This window comes from Alligator mississippiensis, chromosome 1, assembly GCF_030867095.1.
Source record: "Alligator mississippiensis isolate rAllMis1 chromosome 1, rAllMis1, whole genome shotgun sequence".
NCBI classification, from domain to species: Eukaryota; Metazoa; Chordata; order Crocodylia; family Alligatoridae; genus Alligator; species Alligator mississippiensis.
In genome coordinates this window covers 434201048-434223387 of record NC_081824.1, presented here as the reverse complement: position 1 = coordinate 434223387, position 22340 = coordinate 434201048, and the positions used below count along the sequence as shown (strand labels likewise).

Sequence of the window (22340 nt, the reverse complement as noted above, 5' to 3'; positions counted from 1 at the left end):
TTGCTTGACTTTCTGCAGGTTCTGAGAGAGAGTGCTTACGTTGAGTCATAGGCAGAAGGCTGTATGCATTTTTAAAAAATAGATACAAAAAGTTGGATACTTAAGTCCATACATTAATAACCTAAGTAGCAGAAAAATCTTGGCTGGACACTTTTGGCAAAAGTTAAGTGACCCAGAAACAACACCAAGCCATTACGTGAGCTCAAGCTCAAGCACAGGAGGGGCAAAGTGCTGTGCTATGTAAAGATGCTGTATATAATATTGAAAAAGTGAATGTGTGTAAATAGTAACGATATATTAAAAGATGGACATACCACTTAAGTTCTTGTCCTTGAACTAATTATTGTGGTGTCCTTTTCTATAGGTTATTTGAAAACTGCCAGTTCTTAGCATGCAAACCTTGTGCACCTACAGTGCTACGTGTCTTTACAAATGAATGCTCTTCTTTTTCATGTACTGCCTTCAGTCAGTAGTTGACAGGCTTTTTAAGCTGTGAGCTAGTGACACAGTTCAGGTCAGAGGTGAATGGGTGGGTGGATGGGTAACAAGACCCAGCTGCTGCTGCCACTTTTCCCTGTGGTGGCACTGGAAGCAACTGCTGCCAAAACCACCTGCTGCTGGAGCACAGGCTGTCTCTGGACCAGATCAAATAGCTCTGCCGGCCAGATCTGGCCCCACCCTTAAATGTTTGGGGGGAGGAGGGGCCTCAGGCCATCTCATTCATCAACTCTATTTGAGATTCTCATGTTACCCATAAACTGTTTTTTCTCCTGTTTTTAAACATTTTTGGCATCAATAGACATCAGCTGTGAAGAGCATGCAGTCATATAACAAGTCCCGGTTTGCAGAGGAAGTGAAACTAGTACCCTCAGTATTTCGGATCATAATTTATACTATGATGTGTGTTTTCTTTAAGGGAACTTTATTTAGTTAAGAAAAAAAAAAAGCTTTGACCTTGTTTGCCCAGGTAAAACAATCATGCCCTCTATTGAAAACCACATTAATGTAATTCAGAGCTAAACATGTAGACGTACAAGACTTCACCTACAAGCTTCAAGTGTACCCTAAGCATTGAATTTCTAATCAGAAACACTGAAATGGCTGAAAGAGATTTCTTTTAAATTTATATTCATTTGTTGCTGTTAACTTGGAGTGAGGTAAACTTTGTAAAATTAAGTAAGTATTAATATTTATTCATGTGAAAATTTTTCTACTAGTAGACAAGGTCCCCCTAACCAAAGATCTTGTAATCTAGTTGAAATATGATACATAAGGCAACAGTATTATTGTTATTTTTTGCTTTTTTGACTGTGATAAAACACTTATCTATTTCACTGTTAGTTGGAAAGAATCATTAGAGTGTCTCTCTCTCCCTCTCTCACTCTCTCTCTCCCCCTTCTCTTGTTTTGTAGAATGTTTCAGTAGAACTGCTAAAAATGGTTCCATGGAATGTAGGTTTCTTGCTGAATGTGCAGATATGAACTAGTTTTATGGACTTCAATGTGTTTTAGTGAAATAGAACGTACTGATTCTTTTTTTTCATTTTTATATAGTTGAAAACCAAACGATTGTATTTATACAGACAAGCTAGAAGGTAACATAAATTTTGTGGCATGGCAAAGTCTGGTAAAACTGAGACTTGCGTCCATTAAAATTACTATAGAATCAATGAGAAAAGACTTCATTCTTTTTAACTAGCTTTTTAATATGTAATTTAAAAAAAAAGTTTTTTCTCTAAGTTACCTTTTTTAAAATGATGAAATCTTCCTTTGCATTAAGGCTGCCAGATGTGACTGTTGCAAGTCGCAAGGAACTCTCAAAGAGAAAGTGCAATGGCGTGGAGAAATGAAACATTTTTGTGATCAGCACTGTTTACTGCGTTTCTACTGTCAACAAAATGAGCCTAATATGACAACTCAAAAAGGACCTGAAAACTTGCATTATGGTATGTAATGCTTTATAAATGCTAAATGACAAAATGTAAAAAAAAATATTTTATAAGGAAGTCTCACAAATTTCACATGTGGATCAAATTTTACTTCAGTTGAAAGATTTGTAGATAGCAGTATGAGCTCAGGTTTGCAAAGTGGAAACTTCTCTAAATGAGCAATTATAAGTTGATTAAATGGTTTTCATTGCATTAAATCCTATTGTGCCAGCCACTCTCAAAACATTTGTCTTATTGTTATAAATGTTGCTTACTGCTTCAGCTGTAGAGAAAATACATAATTAGCTAACTAACTGCAAGTAAAATTAGTATAAACAGACCAATATCAGAATGGCAGGGTGGTTTCAAGTGTGGTTCTACAGGTGTTTATTTTAGATCCAGTGCTGCTTAAATTTTTGTAATAACCAGGATACAGGAATATAGAGCTTCCTGATCAAGTCTGCAAATGATGCAAATCTAAGAGGGGTTGGAAGCACTTTGGCAGATAGAATTCAGAAGTATTTTGATTAAATTAAAGAACTGGGCTATAGGCCATAAAATGAAATTCAACAAGGGAAAATTCACATCTTAGTGCTTAGGGTCGGAAGGGACCTAAACAGATCATCAGGTCTGACCCTCTGCCCCGGGCAGGAACGGGTGCTGTGGTCATATCACCCCAGCCATATATCTGTCCAGCCTCCTCTTGAAGACCCCCAAGGTAGGAGAGAGTACCACCTCTCTTAGGAGTCCATTCCAGAGCCTGGCAGCCCTAACTGTAAAGTAATGTCTACAGATGTCCAGCCTGAACCTTCTCACTAACAATTTGTGGCAATTATAGCTAGTAACCCTGGGTGGTGCCTGGGGGAACAAAGCCTCCTCCAGTTCCCTCTGGTCCCCCCTGGTGAGTTTGTAAAAAGCCACCAGATCCCCTCTCAGCCGTCCCTTGTGAAGGCTGAATAGGTTCAGGCACTTTAGACTCTTTGTAAGGGCTGCCCCTTGACCATGTGAGTGGCCCTCCTCTGGACCCCCTCAATGCTAGCCACATCCCTCTGGAAGTGCGGCGCCCAGAACTGGACACAGTACTCCAACTGCGGCCTGATCAACGCCACATAGAAGGGAAGGATCACCTCCCTGGACCTGCTTGTGATGCATCTGCAGATGCACAACAAACTGTGGTTAGCCTTAACTAACCACTTCCTTGCATTGGCAGCTCACGTTCATCCTGGAGTCAACAATGACTCCAAGATCCCTTTCTGCCACCGTGTTGACAAGAAGGGTGTTCCCCAGCTTACAGGTGTGTTGCTGGTTCCTTCTCCCTAGATGCAGTAGCTTGCACTTCTCTGCATTGAATTCCATCCTGTTCTCATCCACCCATCTCTGTACCCTGTCTAGATCTAGCTGGATTCTGTCCCTTCCCTACAGCGTGCCCACCTCACCCCACAACTAGGTGTCATCATTTGGACAGCGTGCTTTCCACACCCACATCCAGATCGCTGATAAAGATGTTGAACAGTACAGGCCCCAGGTGTATACCTAAGGAAGAAAAGACAAATGCACGAGTACAGAATGGGGGATACCCTTACACCCCAATTTCTCTTTGCTTGTAGTTTCTAACATTTTCATTCATTCTCTTGTTCATAGAAACTTGTCTAGTAACATTGTAATAGAGGAGCAATCAGTGCTGCTTCTGTGGTGCTTCCGAATTAAACATTTATCATTGAAAGTTAATTATATGAACTAATTACATACTGAAAACAGTAAATAGGTTAATATTGAATCTCTTTATGTTTTTAGATCAGGGCTGTCAAACTTCCCGAACAAAAATAACAGTAAGTATAGAAAATTATAATTATAATCTGTTTAAATTGTTATTTTGAATGCTAGAAAGGACGCTGTAAAAAAATAAAAATTATTAAAATAGAACATTAATCTATTATTTTATGTTTTTTGTTTTTATGATCAGTAAAGCTAGATCTGATAAGTTTTATTTTAAAAATATATATCCCTGCTATGTTGTTTTACACCTTTTTGGTAAAACAAACCAAAATGTATCTATGGCAGAAGTCAGGGCAGAGATGCACTGTAGGCCACTTCTAGATGTTATTTCAATTGCAATTAAGTACTTTCTGGGTGATGAAAATGTTGCTCAATAGGCAGGGTTTCAAGTGCAAATACCAGGTCATTCAGAGGGGGAAAAGTGGCATTTCCCCTGCTGGCCACCTGGGGGAGCTCGGAGCTCAAACCTGGTCAGTAGCACAACTATAGGTATACCAGGACCATGAGTTGAAATATGTGCATGGAGGGTGTATTTTCTCTCCTGTTGAATACTCAGTGTTAGGCAGCAGAGGTAGGATGGTAGAGGATTCCCCTGTCTCACCTCCACTACCACTGCCCACTTCTGCCACTGGGACTGGGGGCTGGGCAACATGTGGGACATATTATTCCCTCCTCCAGAGCTGGGTGACACCTGCTGAGGGATTTGCTGGGCAGAGTGTGGGGTGGGAGGAATACTTCTCCTGCATAGGGTCCGCTGGGGATTCTCTTCCCCTAGTACTGGGCAAAGTGTTGAGTGGGGGGAAAAGTCCTTCTTCAGTGGAGGCAGGAATGCAAGGGAAATCCCTTTCCTGACTGGAAACAGGCAAGCAGAGAGGACCAGACATTTCTCTCCTGCAAAGCCAGGCACAAGGGAGAAATCCCTCAACTGCTCAGAGCAAGGTGCTAGAGATTCCTTCTCTGTGTGCTGGGCAAAGTGTATGGGGGAATCCCCCATCATGGAGTCAGGTGGGGGGGGAATCCCTCCCCCACTGATCCAGGGGCACCAGGAGCCAGGATTTCCCCTGCACACCTGGCTCTACCAGGAAGAAATTTCCCCCATGCACCTGGATCCATGGGAGGGAGGGGGTAGAGATGGGGATCCTCCATCACTGGGATGCTGCTGCAGATAGGTGTCTGGTGGGGAAAAAGCACTGTCTATTAGCATTTTAATGATGTAGCCCAACCTTGAAAAGTGAAAGGCCAAAATAAGGCCTATGATCTTACAAACAGCTATTCTCTGGAGGCTTCCTATTACTGTATATGCTTCACTTGGACTGACAGACTGAGTGTAATTAATTTCCAAGGATTTGTGTCTGTGTGAAGGGGACAAAAGTTACAGGCATGTATGGAGTATAGAGTAGCCTTAACTTTTGACTTAAGTTATTTTGTTCCAAAAAATGTTTTAATAATGGTTTCTTTCTGTAGATAACTTAAATTTAATAGAAAACTTTTTGTGTCTCATGCAGGGTTTTTGTAATGATTATTTTCCAAGGGAGCTAGACTGGCTCCTTCAGACTCTTTAGTATATTAAGGAAAACTTATTTAGGCTTAGGGATAGCAAACTGTTAAATCTCATAGAAATTTTAATATATGTTATTTACAATAATTTAGATAAATGTTTTGAGCTATTTGAGTTTGCCCTAGTAATGAGGAAGGTCAGCCATTCAGAGCCACATTTCTAAAGCATCTAGCATTTTTTGTTAATTAGATCACATGTATAGAAACTTATAGACAGCTTACCTCAGTTTACACTTCGAAGTAAGAAACACCTGAGATCCAATAGAGACTTTAACATTTTAGAAAACACACAAGCCACTGATGCTAGAGTTCTTTATCATTTAATTGTTTTACTGCTTCCTTTTTGAAACATTGAACATTCTTTCTCATTTTTATTTTGTGTGGCAAAATACATATGAAAATCAATTTGAAAACAGCTCTCTTTAACAGTGTGTTTATTTGGAACTAATTCAAGCCTAGATAATGTTTTATCATGGAAAAGCACTTTGATGTATGGATCTTTGGACTTGGTGCATTTCTAGAAGTGGCTTTGGAATATTCTTGTGGAGCCAGGAGGGTGGAGCCTGAATTACATATTTTCAGGATCTTAGAATAATCCTAAATAGAAAGCTGGAGTTAAGAGATGAGTAGCCTTGATGGAGTGAGGACCTATGGCTTCTAATGCATTTAAAAAAGGTCAAATTTTGAACCTAAAACCATATAGCTGTCTTGTTTTTCTGAAGTTTGGGTTCTTAAAAGTTTTTACAAACAAAAAAAATTATGTTTTAGTGCACAGGTTTCTAATATGAGAGCAGTCATGTTGATGTATTAAATGACAACATGGCAAAACATTCTGTACTTCAAATATAAGAGCAGAACTAATTAAATGTTGATGTTATATTCTAGATGGTAAGTATTCATGTTAGAATGATTGATAGCTTAAGTTTGATAACTAAAAGCAGTTGAGACCTAAAGAATAAGTGAATAGTACTGTTGTGTCTTTATACGTGTCTTCCTACTCCACAAGTGTTAACTGAGATTTGAAATCGAAAGCTTTGAACAGAAATCAATAATTGGGCAACAATAAATGCTTTTTTAAATTTGCTTTTCTATAGGGTTCAGCACCACCACCTTCTCCAACACCTAATAAGGAGATGAAGAACAAGGCAGTTCTTTGCAAACCTTTGACAATGACAAAAGCTACATACTGTAAACCTCATATGCAGACAAAATCTTGTCAGACAGGTAACAACTGAATTTTAATTGAAGCATTTATTGCAGGCTTGATGATTTTTAATTACCGTATCTATTTGAATCCAAGACAAGGGGCACAGGCAGCATGGATGCAGCCACTGTATGGGGGGCAGGCGGCAGAGAGTACAGGCAATACAAGGGGGCAGGCAGCAGCGGAAACAAGTGGTAGGACGTCAAGGGGGCTACTTTCTCCTGTGCCTCTGCTTTCCCTGCCGTAGCAGTGGGCGGGATGAATTTAAGATGACACTCTGATAATTTGATTCTATACATGGAAAATGTTAACATTTATAATTTTTTAATATATAGAATCCAATTACTGGGGGGGTCATCTTAAATTCATAATAGTATTCAGGTAAATGCAGTCTATTGGTGTGGAATATGCTACAAAATGGAATTTTTTTGAGCTCTTCTTATAAGGTGATATCTGTTAAATCCCTAACAGTATTTTATCTTCTTTTTAAAGAAGATGATTGGAAAAAAGAGTATGTTCCAGTGCCTGTTCCTGTACCTGTCTATGTTCCGGTGCCTATGCACATGTATAGTCAAAATGTTCCTGTTCCTACAGCAGTTCCTGTTCCAGTAAGTCAGACATGAGCTTTCTCTTTAAACATTATTTCATTCATTTATGTCTAAGAGAACACTTCGGGTTGGTGTCAGTTTGTAAGTTGTAGCTATTATTGATTGACCCTCCCTTTTTGAAGAAGAGCAGCGCTCTGCAGTTGACACTAACTTCCCGGCCCCTTTTTCAGTAAGCCAAGCTCTTATGATGCTTATCTACTGTAGCAGCAGTTTTAATTATACTTCCATCTCCTGAATGCACATGGGCAATCAATAGGAAGCAATATGGGAATAAAGGAAAATGAGAGATTTTGGATCTTGAAGGGATGGCAAAAAGAGGAGGAAACAAATGCCAAGAAGAATGTCTGAGCTGAAGGGAAAACCAGGATGAGATTAGGGTTTTAAAACTGCCAGTTTGTTAATTTTGTTAATAGTTATCACTTACATTGCACATTACATCTAAGTGGTAAAAATAATTTTGCTCACTTTACAGGTGGGGAAAATGAAGCCACAGAAAGAGGTTAATGACTTGACCAATGTCACAGACAGTGGGTAGTTAGAGTCAAAACTAGGATTAGAACTCAGGAGTTCTGGATACATTCATAGCTCACACCGTAAAATTGTGTGCTTCTCACAATGCCATTTTCCCCTCCTCTGTGTCATTTTTAAAAATTCTGGTTCATCCATGTTTAGGGTTTTCTACCTGTTAGTACTTGTATACTAGATTCTACTGAGAGAAAAGTATCTAAGCCATGGATGGCTTCTTTTAAAAGATGGGTATAGTGAGTCTGCATTTTCATGCTTACCTCTATTACTGGTAGCAATATATTACAAGTGAATTTTTAAAAAATAATTGATTTCTGTTTTGCATAGGTGCCAGTTCCAGTGTTTCTGCCCACTACTCTGGATAGCAATGAGAAGATCCTTGCAGCAATAGAAGAACTGAGGGGTAAAATCCCCTCAAATTCTTTGGAGGCTGAGCTACTGACCATAGCAGAGATGATGCCTGAAGATGATGGGAAAACAGAAACTACTGATCTGAACAGTATGTTTTTATTTCTGTGACCCATGAATCATTTTGCTTGTGTGTATATATCCAAAGGGATTTTTAAATTGCATTTAGATTTTTTTAAATTAAAAATTGCTCTTGGTTAATTCTTAATTTAATTGAAAATCTTCTCTGTTTAAACCATTTCTAGACTATTCCAGTATAACTGACATGAAGATATTTAAAATAGATTCCATGACTTGGTTGCAATGGCAAAAGTGCTAGAATTCTTTTCTTTGCTTGGGGCAACCACCTTCTTTAATATGTCTAGTTTAAAACAAAAACACTAGTAAAAAACCAAAAGAATGCTCACCACATTCAGGAAAGTTTATCTTTACCATTGTGTCTGACCATTTCTCTGAATGGCAACAAAAATAATCTATTCTTGCAGCAGCACTTTCCTGTGGTGTCTTCAAGTGCATATGATTTTAAGTGACTTAAAAACCCATGGAAGCTTTCCCTTAGCCTTTTTTTCACTGTTTCCTCCAAATGTATCCAGAGATGTATGCACATATTTTGGCTCTGATATCCAGGAGAATTACAAGGCTGCAGAAGTTTCATCTGTCATATTTTAATGAGTGCAAAACGAGAGTCATATTCCCTTCTCAGTTGATGAGTTGGAGGCATTACTGGACAAGCTTTGCCAGGTTGCCACGTGCTTTTTACTAGATCTGTTGTCAGAATATGCAAATATCTGTGGATGGAGCTCTTCCTATGGAGAGAGTTTGGAGCCAAGCTTCTTTAAGAAGTTAGGAAGATTCTTATTTCCCTTCTTCCCTCCTTTTTTGGTTTATCCTTGAGTTGCTTATTCCTCCTTAACCCTTCCCTCCTTGGTTTTAGAGGTGTCTTCTACATGGAATCTAGGCTCTGAACGGTCATGGTTTCCATCCCTGACTTTGACAGGAGACTCCCTTAGCTAAAAAAGGCAGAATAGGCTAGAGGACACCTCTACCTCTAGTTTGAAAGAAGTTTGCAAAATAGCCAAATATGAAATGATAATTGGACACTGTCTTGCCTAGCAGAGTAAGTAAGGGACCACTAAGTTTCTGCATTGTCTTGGCAGTCACAGGAAGCAATTAACTGGAAAGTGGTTTGGTTTTTTTATTTCATTACAGGTGTAATAATTGAATCAGACCTGCTAAACTCTGATACAGAAACACAGACAAGTTTGCCTGATGTTCCCTATGAACCAGACCTTGATATTGAGATTGATTTTCCAAGAGGTACTTGGCTATGTTTATAATAATCTGAAATACTGTACCGGTAATCTTCATAACACTGTGGATAGTAATCTGTATAGCCATTTCTTCAGGACAGTTTTGACTGTAGGCTCTACATGTCTTCCTCCTTTTGGAAGGTGACTGTTCAGCCTTTGCAGACAGAGGATGTTTGGAAGTAGAGCACTTTGCTCTGGCTCCAGCAGGAGGAGGACAGGGTGGACAAAGTTGTCTGCACTGTTCAGCTGTAAGTACAGGCTTGGGAAAACTTGTAGGGCTCTTCCAGAGTGCCAGAGATCCCACTCTGGCACCCTGGAGGAAAATCATGAAAATATCTCTGTATTGCCTGATGCTTGAATGGAGAGTGAAGTGCAAGCCTTGATCAAAAAGGAGAAGAGCATGCTTCATATTTAGCAAGTAATAAGCTTGTACCTTGCTCTTTAGTGGAGAAAGCAGTAGAATTTTGCTGAATTGTCCAATTGCCCATTCCTGTCTTTGAGAGTGTTGGTTCTGATTTAGATTGGCAGAGACCTCCAGAGGCCCTGATTGGTGAAGGGCAGTCCTGTTCTTGGCCACCAAAATCCCTTCCCTTCTAGCTCTTCCCTGAATGCACATGGAGATCTGTGACTGGAGAGAGGGATCAGTTCAGCTCCAGCTAAACTCCCATCCCAGATGCCAAATACTCTTGGGCATTGCAGCAACCATTTTTGCTGCTGAAAGTTCCTTGCTTTCTCAGTCCTGTAGGTAAAGTAGAACTCCTAGAACTGGGTTTCAAGGATTACTTTAGGGATTAAGATAGACTTTTTTCCTCTGAGCAAGCATAGCAAGGTACCTATTGGGTTTTTTAAAGCTTCTTCACTGTATAGAGGCTTGAGGTGTAAGGATAAGGATATATGCAAGAGCGTTATCTGACTTCTTTCAGTTAGTTGTCACTGTATATATATCTAACAATCTCCATTGTTTAGCAGAGTGTCTAGGGCTAAGGTGCTGGAGTTAACTTGGTTACATCATCTAGGAGGTTATAATAGAACCTGTTATTCTCAACAGTTAGTCTTTATATCTTCTAATGTCTTCTAATGTCATGCTGGTTTATACTTATTTATTATTGGGTCACTTGTTCATTTACATATTGGCTGAAATCTACTGATACTAAAGTTTGCATAAGTGAAAAGAAAATTGGAAAAAGTCATGCATTATGTTTTTTAATAAGGTGCAGAGTCCTAATGACTTTAGTCATTAAAAATGTTCTAACACCTTTGAAAATTGTTTAAAAAATAACTATTTTGATACTTACTTTCAAAATTCTGAAACCTACGCCAAATATATTAGCCTTGTAATTGATTTATGTAGTTTATAATCGTTAATCATGTAATTTTGCAGAAATTTTATAATAATAAGTTTAATATTTGCAGCGGCTGAAGAGCTTGATACAGAAAATGAATTTTTGCTGCCTCCTGTTTTTGGGGAAGAATATGAAGAACAGCCAAGACCTCGATCCAAAAAGAAGGTAAAAACTAAAAATCTATTGCTAATTAATACTGTAATATGTCTTGTTTATTCTTTGAGTTGGAATAGTACATGTGTTCCAGTCTTTAAATTAATTTAGTATACAACTTACTTCAGTATTGTTGTCTGGCAGACGAAGTAGAATATTAACTCCTGAAATCTATTCCCATCTTTGATAATGATTTCCACAGTCCTGAACAGATCACTTAACCACTGCTTCAATTTCCTTATTTATGGGCGGAAATAGTAATGCTTGTAACCTGATGTAATGTTGTGGTGAATTATGGAATTAGTTTATGTTGTAAAATACTTGCAATTCACATGCTTTGCTGTGTAACAGACTAAGCTGTATACCCTTCATCCCAATCACAAGTCCATTGATTCTCCTTGGTGCTTAGAATATTGCCATCATTTTCTGAAATTTTGAATGTTATCTGAATGCAGTTATGTAACGCCATGTTATATGCAGGCAAATGGAAAAATGTCACTGAGCTGAGCACAGGGTCCTTACTGTTGCAGCTCTCAATATTAAGAGAGATTTATCAACTGCTGTATATACAAGCTAGAAATATTTTCAGTTGCTCATACCTTTCCCAAACTTTAAATTTTCCAGTTTGAAGTTATCTGGGCTTACAGGGCTGACTAAATTTGGCTTTGGATTTTCCCAGGAGACTCACAGGGACCTGGCACCTGAGACTTACAAGCCCCTGTGGGGGCTACAGGGCAAGGCAGCAAATTTGCCTGGTCCTGGTGAACCACGTCGTAATACCAGCAATCAGAGTTTGTTTGCATTATGTCTGTGGCAACCCCCAGCCAGGTTTCAGACGGGAGCTGCCCAGATCCCTATGCTGACAACCATCCCACATGTTCAAACTAGAGCCATAAAAAACAGCCACAAAGATGTTCCATATATTTTCATGGAGAATCTTTGTGGCTGCTTTGATATTTTATGGCACCATAAATTTGCTGAATGTATAGCACATTGGTATTTATGGTGCAAGTCTCATATTAATCCTATCATAAATATAACTTGTCAGAGACCTATGTCAGCATGTTGAATGAAGTGTATATGTTATAAGAAACTTACCTCCTGGCTCTAGCTGAATTAAATATAAATAGCCTTAAAATACTTTTACAGTTTGAAATCTTCCTTGGAATGAGTCTGTAATTGGCTTTTTTATTTAAGGCTCATATTAATATTAAACACATTATTTCAATAATAGGGAGTGAAGAGGAAAGCAATATCAGAGTACCAGTCTCATGATGATAGCTCTGAGAATTCAGAGTGTAGTTTTCCCTTCAAGTATGCATATGGTATAAATGCATGGAAGCACTGGGTAAAAACTAGGAATTTAGATGAAGATCTGCCAGAATTAGAGGAATTGAAATCAAGTAAGTATTCCCACATATCTTTCATTCAGGTGTTATTATTTTTATTAATGAACCTCTGTATTGGTCTGTATCACCCCCTTTTTAGAATCTAATTCCCAAAATAGATATTTTAATTTATATTTTCAATTCTCATTAAGTTTCCATGAACAACAAGATTATTTTACTGTAGAAACTGTTTTTCCCTTCCTTTTCTGCCCCCACCCCCTGACTCCCAAAATGCAGGGGAATTTGGGAACTTTCAGAATTTACTGTGACCCCTTTGTGCTTCTTACTGACCCTCACCTCTCTTTTGGGTCTTCTTTAACTACACAGGAGGGACACCCACCCTACTCTTCATTAGGGCAGTGGTTCTCAGCCTTTTCAGATTCAAGGTGCACCCCTCCTTAGTCTCAAGGCACCCCTCAGAAAATGCCAGCTCTTTTCACCTTTTTATTTTACTACAGAAAATAATAGAACAGTTCTTTTGTTGCAAAGAACTCAGAAAGACCACAGCATGGCACAGTGCTTCTAACACTATGGATTCTTGTTTAAAATCTCTGGGGTTTATCTTGTGAATCATGTTTGCACACCTAACAGTGCTAACATTGTGTTGCATCTCAAGGTACCCCAGGGTGCTGTGGTACCCTGATTGGAAATTACTGCTTTAGGGCATCTGCATCTGGGAATGATGTTAGTACCAGGATCCAACATAGGTTCTACTTCAGTGGGCTTAGGTACCCTTACTGCAGTTCCTGCAAGTGTTCTCTGATACCAGCATTTGCCTTTTTTCTTGGGGGCCAGGCATTTCCACTGTTGTTCTTCTACCCCCATGCTTTGGATCTCAAAAGATTCCTTTGGACCGTTTTGCCTCTATCTTCTGACAGAAGGAACAGTAGATTCTGGGGATATATATAATGATCTTCACCCTATAGTAAAATGCAGTGCAGTCAGTATATCCCTAAATTGAGCAGCTTGTGGTCCTGTTTTTTACCTCTGAATTTGATTAGAAGTTCTCTGTGGGGACCAATATACCATTTTTTTCCAAAGAAAACCAGATAGCAATACTGTTGTGTAATGTAGTATTCATTTTCTTTATTTTACAGCAAAATCTGTGAAATTAAAGGAAGACCTATTATCACATACTTCAGCTGAGTTAAACTATGGATTGGCACATTTTGTCAATGAAATTCGAAGGCCTAATGGAGAGAACTATGCACCTGATAGCATTTATTATCTGTGTCTTGGGATTCAAGAGGTTAGTAGAGTCTTTAGAAATAAATAGTGGAGCTGATATTTTGACTGCAATATGCTTTAATAGAAGATTGGGCAGGGGCGGGCAAGATGCAGCCCACCAGCCCATTCTATCCGGCCCGCAGGGCCCATAAAAAATTTGGAAAATTAAATATTTTTCTGCCCCTGGATGCCTGTCATGAAGCCCTCGATGGCTTGCCAAAACTCAGCAAGCAGCCCTCCGCCCAAAATAATTGCCCGCCCCTGACATTGGGGGTAAGCACAAATATTTATTGGTTAATTTATATAGCAAATGCAAATCCACAGAGCCAAGCAATAGCCTCCTTGTTAACTGAGTTCAAAATTATTAATTCGCCTCTTAGTTTGTAGAGGGGACACTCCTCAATGTGCAACATTGTTTGTGTCTCTCCACAAGAGCACTTCTTACTGGTTGATAAATAGGCATGACTAATGTAGAAATTATGATTTGGAAGACAGAAAAGCTCTTGTACATATTCTTTTAAACCTTTTGCTAAGGGACAGTAAAGGAATGTATAGTCTAAAATGTCAATTTTCCATGTGTTGTGTTGTGTTTGTGTTATCATGGGTGAGAGTGTGTGTGTGTATGTGTATGGTTTGCTCAAGATGACTTTTTAGTAATACAAAGTGAAACAAGGAGTAAGTTCTCTGCATACAAAATGAAGATAAAATACCTTTAAAATATAATGCATCATAGAATCATAGAAATTAAGGGCTGGAAGGGACCTCAAAAGATCGAGTCCAACCCCCCTGCTCAGGGCAAGAATACTGCTGAGATCAAATGAACCCAGCAAAATGTCTTCAGTTTCCTCTTGAAGACTTCCAGGGTTGGGGACTGCACCACCTCCTTGGGAAGTCTATTCCAGATTCTAGTGGTCATCCTTACCTTTATAGAAGTTCTTCCTTGCATCCAACCTGAAACCATCCTCTAACAGTTATGGCTGTTGCTGCTTGTCCTCTTCTGGGGCGCCCTAGTGAATAGTCTTTCTCCCAGCTCCCGATATTCACCCCTTACATACTTATAGATGGCCACCAAATCCCCCCTCAGTCTTCTGTTTCCCAGGCTGAACAGTCCCAGATCTCTTAGTCTTTCCTCATAAGGTTTGTCCTCCAGGCTGGCCAGTGTCACAGCCTGGAAAGGGGCAACCAGTGAAGGCAACCCTGGACTCAGGGTGTTTGCATTTGCTCATTTGCACTGACTTAATACCGCGATACAGAAAGCAGGCCCTTTAACCATGACATGTATATACAGGGACAAAACCATTTACAAAAGATGCTACTTGCCGATCCAAATAATAGACTATCATGGGGAGATGAAGGTCAGGTTAGCACCAAGTTTAGCCTGTGACATGGTCTTTGGAAGGAATTGGTTTCCTATATATGATGTTTTGGAATGGGTCAGGGAAACCAAAATGAAGTACCAACATTTGAGGTATAATGAGGTGTGGTTGGGAGAAGACAAGACCCCTGTCCCAGAAGAACAAGATGAAGGTTTTGATATAAGAAGGGTCGCAAGCAGCACCCACTTCCAACAGGCACAGAGGGACAATTCTGACTTAAGAAAGATCTTTGAGAATGAAGTGTGCAGGATGACTTCGCAGAGGATGACCCATGTTGTGAGTTAAGGGGAGAACTCCTTTATTGGATCAAAAGGAAAGTCGGGGGAGGAGAGAAGATCACTCGGTTAGTTGACCTAGCCTCATTTTGTAAGACCCTGTGGCAGTTAGCACATGCCACCCCTCTAGGAGGTCATTTGGAGAGAAATAAGACATCAGCTAAAATCTCCCACAGTTTTGGGGTTTTTTTGCTGAGGCTTCAGGAGGAAGTCACTCGCAGGTGTGCAACATGTCTTGAGTGTCAGCACACCAGGGAAGATAAGCCACCCAGGGCCTCACTGCAGGTTATGCCAGTGCTAGCAATTTCTTTCTCTCATATTGCATTAGATATAGTGGGATTTTAACCGATCAAGGCACAAATTTTATGCCTGGGGTTATATGGTCAACGTGCCATACCTTGGAGATCAAACCACCTCTGCACGTCCATATATCACCCTCAAACTAACAGACTGGTGGAGAGGCTGAATGGTACAATCAAGTGGATGCTCTAGCACAGTGGCTAGAGCGAACCTAAGAAGTGGGACTTGTTGGTACCCCTCGTCTTTGCGATTCACAATGCCCCGCAAGAGTCAACTCAGTTCTCTCCCTTTGAACTGGTATACGGGCATATGCCCTAGAGTTTAATCCAAGTACTTAGGGAAGAATGGAAAAGACCGGGAACACTGTTGGTTGGGGCGGACACTTACCATCATGAACTGCATGCTCAGCTACACACTGCACAACAGATAGCTAGTGAGAACTTGAGAGGAGCTTAACAGAGTCAAAAAGCTGCACATGATGTAAGAACAAAGGCATAAGAATTCCAGAAAGGTGAGAGGGTGCTGGTCTTACTGCCCACCTCAACTAGCAAACAACTCATAAAATGGCAGGGACTGTTCTGAAATGCTCCACCGAGTTGGGTCCATGGATTATGAGGTCTCCTGACCAGGACACAGGAGAGAGGCAAATCTACCACGTCAACCTGTTGAGAGAATGAAAAGATGAGGGATGGATGGTAGCCCTGGTTGGGGAATGGGAAGACATGGAACTGACTATCCTAATAAGATGCAGGATTGAAGTTAGAGGATCACATGCAGATCAGAAGAGAGTTAACCCTAGAACAGTGTGGGGAAGTAATAGCTCTAATCCAGTCATTTTGAGATGTCTTCAGAGATGGGCCAGGTTGGACATGGTAGGGGTTGTACGTTGTACACAAGATTCATACGCTGGCATCCAGTGCCACGACTTCTACATCAGGTCGTTCAGGAGGAGCTGGAAAAGATGCTTGAGCAAGGCATTAGACTATCACGTAGCCTGTGGAGGAGCCTAGTAGTGCCAGTAGCGAAGCCAGATGGGTCTGTATGACTTTGTATTGACTTTAGGAAACTGAGCACTCTGGCAACATTTGATGCCTTTCCTATACCCCACATCATACAACTGATAAAGAAGATTGGGGAGGCCAGATTTATTACCACCCTTAACCTGTCAAAAGGGTATTGGCAGGTCATGATGGCCCTTAAGGATTGCAACAAAACGGCCTTTGGGACACTTTGGGGACTATACGAGTTTCTGCAAATGCCTTTTGGGCTTCATAGAGCAGCAGCCACCTTTCAGAAATTGATGGACACCATCTTGGCACCTCATGGGGCCTATGCTGCAGCCTATATAGACGATATTATCTTTACTAAAACCTGGCCCCAACACCTCCAGGCTGCAGTGGCTGGGGGGATGATAGCCAATCCTAGAAAATGTCCTGGCAGATAAAGATGCAAAGTATTTAGTAGGGGTGTGCAAAGCGGGCCCTGTTCGTTTCGGATTCGGCCCAAATCGGGGGCAGTGATTCAATTCGGATTTGGCCCAAATCGGGGGCAGTGATTCAATTTGGATTTGGCCCAAATCAGGGGCAGTGATTCAATTCGTTGATTCAGATTACTGTCCCTGATTCAATTCAGCTGAATCCAAATCTAAAGATCCGATACTTATTCGGAGAATCAGCGATTCGGACACAGACATAGCTTTGAAAGTTTTTTCTACGTACCTTGAGGTAGCAGGCACAGCTCGTGATCGCTGCAATGCTGGGGTGCATGGAGCATCCCACAGGAGTGCAGGGGGACCCTCACATGCTCAGTGGTGACCCCGGAAGTGGACCGGAAGTACTTCTGGTCCATTTCCGGGGAGCATGCTGGGGGGCCACTCCGCGCCTCCCCCGGCTTGTGATCAGCTACAGGGGGACCCCTCTGCACGTTCCCTGATGGACCTGGAAGTAGGCCACAAGTGCTTCTTGTCCACTTCCAGGTCTGCTGCCAAGTGCGCTGGGGAGCCCCCTGTGCTTCTGTGGGACACTCCATGCACCCCAGCATCACAGCATTCATGAGGCCCTGCTACCTAGTGGTATGTAGAAAAAACATTTAAAGCTGTCTCTGTCCAAATCTTTCCAAATTTTTCCGAATTGATTCAAAGGGTTCTGATTTGATTTGGAGAGATTAAAGAGTCCTCTGATTCAATTTGGATTCGGGGATTCAGCCACTGAATTGGGCCAGATCTCCACTGAACCAAATTGGGGACCGAACCTTCGCACAGCCCTAGTATTTATGCTTTTTGGTAGGACAGGGCGTTATCAAACTGTTAGCAGACAAGATGGAAATTATCTGTCAGTTTCTAGCCCCACGCAACCAGAGACAGATGCACTTCTTTTTCTTCTGAACACGAAACATGTGGCAGGAGAGTCAGAGGTAGTTTCCCCTCCTCCCCCCCCCGGAACTCATAAATAGCCCCTCCAGAGCACAGGCTCTGTGACGCTCTATTGCCCGATAAGTTGAAATATTTACAAATGGGAGGTTAGTCGTCATGGACCCAAATCCTTCTTCTACAAACTCAGTATACACCTTAGGAGCAAAATTTGCTATATCCTTCATACATTCAAGATATACTAAACCCCATCTCATGTAATGATCGTGCACAGCTATCAGAAGAAGCATTTCTTTAAAGGCATGTAAATGCTTGTGCCAGTTTTCTTTGCAGTCAGCCCTGATGAAGCACAAGAGAGTATTGACTACTTCCAAATAGTTCATCCATTACTTGAATGTACCTTGATGGGAGTGTTCTTCCACAAATTCCTGAAGCAAAGTGCCAGTTGTTGGCAGATGCACTAATCCAGGGGTTTTCAACCTTTTTTAACAAGTGTACCCCTTCTGCCTCGAAGTTTCATCTCATGTACCCCTTTATATTTTTCTCTTGTTTTTAGGGGGCGGGGTGGGGAGCCAGATCAAGGCCCACATGGTGAGATTCATAGATTCATAGATGTTAGGGTCGAGTCCAACCCCCTGCATAAGCAGGAAAGAGTGCTGGGTCTAGATGACCCCAGCTAGATACTCATCTAACCTCCTCTTGAAGACCCCCAGGGTAGGGGAGAGCACCACCTCCCTTGGGAGCCCGTTCCAGACCTTGGCCACTCGAACTGTGAAGAAGTTCTTCCTAATGTCCAATCTAAATCTGCTCTCTGCTAGCTTGTGGCCATTGTTTCTTGTAACCCCCGGGGGCGCCCTGGTGAATAAATACTCACCAATTCCCTTCTGTGCCCCCATGATGAACTTAAAGGCAGCCACAAGGTCGCTTCTTAACCTTCTCTTGCGGAGGCTGAAAAGGTCCAGTTTCTCTAGTCTCTCCTCATAGGGCTTGGTCTGCAGGCCCTTGACCATACTAGTTGCCCTTCTCTGGACCCTCTCCAGGTTATCTGCATCCTTCTTGAAGTGTGGCGCCCAGAATTGCACTCAGTACTCCAACTGCAGTCTAACCAGCGCCCTATAGAGGGGAAGTATCACCTCCCTGGACCTATTCGTCATGCATCTGCTGATGCACGATAAAGTGCCATTGGCTTTTCTGATGGCTTCGTCACACTGCCGGCTCATGTTCATCTTGGAGTCCACTAGGACTCCAAGATCCCTTTCCACCTCTGTGCCACCCAGCAGGTCATTCCCTAGGCTGTAGGTGTGCTGGACATTTTTCCTCCCTAGGTGCAGCACTTTGCATTTCTCCTTGTTGAACTGCATCCTGTTGTTTTCTGCCCACTTGTCCAACCTATCCAGGTCTGCCTGCAGCTGTTCCCTGCCCTCTGGCGTGTCCACTTCTCCCCATAGCTTTGTGTCATCTGCAAACTTGGACAGAGTACATTTGACTCCCTCGTCCAAGTCACTGATGAAGCCATCGAAGAGTATTGGTCCAAGGACCGAGCCCTGCGGGAGGGAGTGGGGCAGGGGTGGAGTGCGGGATGGAGCCACAAGAGCAGTTCATCCAGGGAGTGTGAGCAGAGTTGGGTGGCTCCTGCTGCTGTATGTACCCTGGCAGAGGCTCTGTGCTCACTCCCAGAAGCAGGGCCAGGGGGGCGAGGGCAGTGGTGTCCCTCTCTGTGGGCTACACATGCCACCTGGATTTTGGGGGGGGGGCTCGCATGTGGCAGCCACCACCATCACCATGCTGCTGCCACACTGCTTTCTTATGGCCGGTCGCACGTGTGGCTCTGTGGGCTAGTGGGCCGGGCGGCACGTGTGTGGCCCACAGAGGGGCACCACTGCCCTCACCTCCCTGGCCCTGCTCCTGGCAGCAGGCACAGAGAGTGAGCTGAGGTGAGGGGCTGGGAGGTGCTGTGGTGTACTGCGTGAGGCCAGTGGCACCCGGCACACCCCATCCCCTCCCCTAGGTAAGAAGCAAAACATGGGAACGCGCCGGGGGAGACGCCGTTGCTGCAACCTGGGGTGCGTTCCATCTCCATCTGTCTGCCCGCCCAGCCACGCGTACCCCCTACGGCCTTTCTAAGTACACCTAGGTGTACGCGTACCCCTGATTGACAACCCCTGCACTAATCTTTCACTGCTTTCCTTTCTGCTTTGCAGTCATCATTTCTGAATGCAACAGCTGTGCTGCAGGAATGTTGGTCAACAACATCATAATCTAATCCTTTGCTTTAACTGGGCAACCACACAATGAATTTGTTTATCAACATATGTCATATTGCTTCAAATCTTCTGTGCTCTGATAGCACAGTAGTATAATTTTCCTTTCATTATGTTGGTAGCGGTGTTTTCTGAAAAAAATCTTTTTGTCCAACCTTCAAGTCCTGAAGCAGCAAAATGCTGATTAATTGCTGTTAGGTGAACCATGATGAGATGGAAGCCTCCCAACTGAATGATTACTCCTTCAGTTTCTTCTGACTCAGCCCACACAAATTCACTTGCTTTGCAATGCAATGCAATGCCTGATCAAATGTTATAACTATGTGCTGTTGTCCCAGGTATCCTGCAGTTGTTTTACATTGCATGATGACTGTCCACATGATGACTGTCCAAATGGAGTCATACTTGGATGCCAGTGCAGGCAGTATGGGACAAAGTCCAACAATCAATGACGGTGAAGAATCATCAGAAAGAAACTGGTTAAATGTTGTCCACCCTGGTACAGCAGTATTTTCTTGGTTGTTGGCTGATATTCTACCCCGTTTCCATGGTACTGCTGCTACCCTGAACAACTGTGTTGTTGAACTTTTCATTCATGTTACTACCCATACTATGGATGAGTGGTTTCAATGACTTGTTGTGGGTCATCATCTCTGGAATGACTTTGTTAAATTCAAGTGCTGCATCCTTCCAGGTTCTTTTCCTTTGTATTATGCCAGTGCTTTCTTCAGTCTTAACTTAGAGCAATCCCAGCCAGGTCATGAATGACTACAGGACTCTGGGAGCAGGGCTCAGAGGGTTGGGGGCTCAGGTGGTTTTCTCCTCAATCCTTCTGGTTACAGGTCACAGGCATAGGAGGGAGAGAAGAGTTGCAGAAGTAAAAAGAAGACTCTGGCTCTGGTGCTTTTGTAAAGGCTTCAACTTCCATGACTGCAGTCCTCACTTCAGAGAAAGAGGCAGTGATTTGTTGGGAAGGGATGGCCTCTACCTCACTCAAATGAGGAAGAAGCCCTTCTCAGCCAGAATGGCTGACCTGCTAGACCGGGCTTTAAACTAAGTTTGCCGGGGTATAGGCAAACCACCAGTGCAAGCCTATCAACCGTCAACCACAAAATCAGTAGGTCGGGCTGCACAAAGGATCTCACTCCTTCCTACCCTAGCCCAGGGACAGGACTCTTCTAGGAGTTCAGGGAAGCCTAGGGCCTCCATCGGCAGGCTCACTTACCTATACACAAATGCCAGGAGCCTGGGCAACAAACAGGAGGAACTGGCCCTTCTACTAAACAGAAATGACTACGATCTCATAGGGATAACAGAGACCTGGTGGGATTCCACCTATGACTGAACCATAGATATAGAGGGCTACACCTTGTACAGGTAGATTCATGTTGCAAGGAAGAGCAGAGGTGTAGCTCTCTATGTGAAGGAGCAGTACACTTCCCTACAGGTGGAGATTGGTAACCAAGGAGGGAGACTTGAGATCCTCTGAGTAAGAATATGGGGGGAATGTGGTGATGGGAATATAACAGTAGAAATCTACTATTGACCTCCTAATCAGGAGCAAGAATTTGACCATTAATTCGTTATGGAACTGGCTGAGGCTACGTGCTCTTGCTGCATGGTTGTAGTGGGTGAATTCAACTACCCTGACATCTCATGGGAAGAGCAGTCAGCCAAATCCAGTTGGTCTCAGTGCTTCCTCACGTGCATTGACGGGCTATATTTGTCTCAAGAAGCCTACGGGCCGACAAGAGGCAAGGTGCTGCTGGACCTGATAATGGCCAAAGGGGATGATCTAGCGAGCAACCTGAAAATCAAAGGGAAGCTGAGACACAGTGACCATGAGCTGATCACTTTGTCCACCGCAAAGCTAGCAAGTTGGTCAGCAATGCTGAAGTTCTTGACTTTAGGAAAGCTGACTTTCATAAGCACAGGAAGCTAGTTGTCGAGGCCCTGCAAGGCCATAATCTAACAGAGAGGTGAGTACATGACGAGTGGTTGCTTCTCAAGGATGTGATCCTTGAAGCACAAGAGAAGTCCATTCCAGCCTCTAGAAAAAGTAGCAGAAGGGCTGGGCAACCCCCTTGGCTCAATAAGGAAATCATGGACCTCCTGTATCTAAAAAGAGAAGCTTATAAAGGATGGAAGATGGGAAACTCCACTAAAGAGGAGTATTCAGCACTGGTCATCAGCTCTAGGGAGTGAACTAGGAAAGCCAAGGCTGAAACTGAGTTCAAAGTGGCTACACAAATCAAGGACAATAAAAAGTCCTCCTTCAGATGTGTTGGAAATCGTGGAGGGTGGGGGGGGAACAGGGGCAACATTGAACCCTGG

At 42.4% G+C, this 22340-nt stretch overlaps 1 protein-coding gene across 10 annotated transcripts in view; it reads left to right on the top strand.

Annotated features, from left to right (window-relative positions):
* The window catches only part of ZMYM2 (zinc finger MYM-type containing 2), a 160583-nt gene that overhangs the window by 118264 nt on the left and 19979 nt on the right, over positions 1 to 22340 (top strand). For 9 of the 10 annotated variants that reach the window (XM_059720653.1, XM_019481977.2, XM_019481979.2 and 6 more), the window contains 9 exons: positions 1780 to 1945; positions 3722 to 3756; positions 6355 to 6484; positions 6957 to 7072; positions 7925 to 8096; positions 9215 to 9322; positions 10729 to 10823; positions 12046 to 12214; positions 13297 to 13448. In XM_059720653.1, coding sequence (XP_059576636.1) covers positions 1780 to 1945; positions 3722 to 3756; positions 6355 to 6484; positions 6957 to 7072; positions 7925 to 8096; positions 9215 to 9322; positions 10729 to 10823; positions 12046 to 12214; positions 13297 to 13448 — 1143 coding nt within the window. The remainder of the gene's footprint in view (positions 1 to 1779; positions 1946 to 3721; positions 3757 to 6354; positions 6485 to 6956; positions 7073 to 7924; positions 8097 to 9214; positions 9323 to 10728; positions 10824 to 12045; positions 12215 to 13296; positions 13449 to 22340) is intronic. The other variant, XM_019481976.2, reaches the window with a different exon arrangement.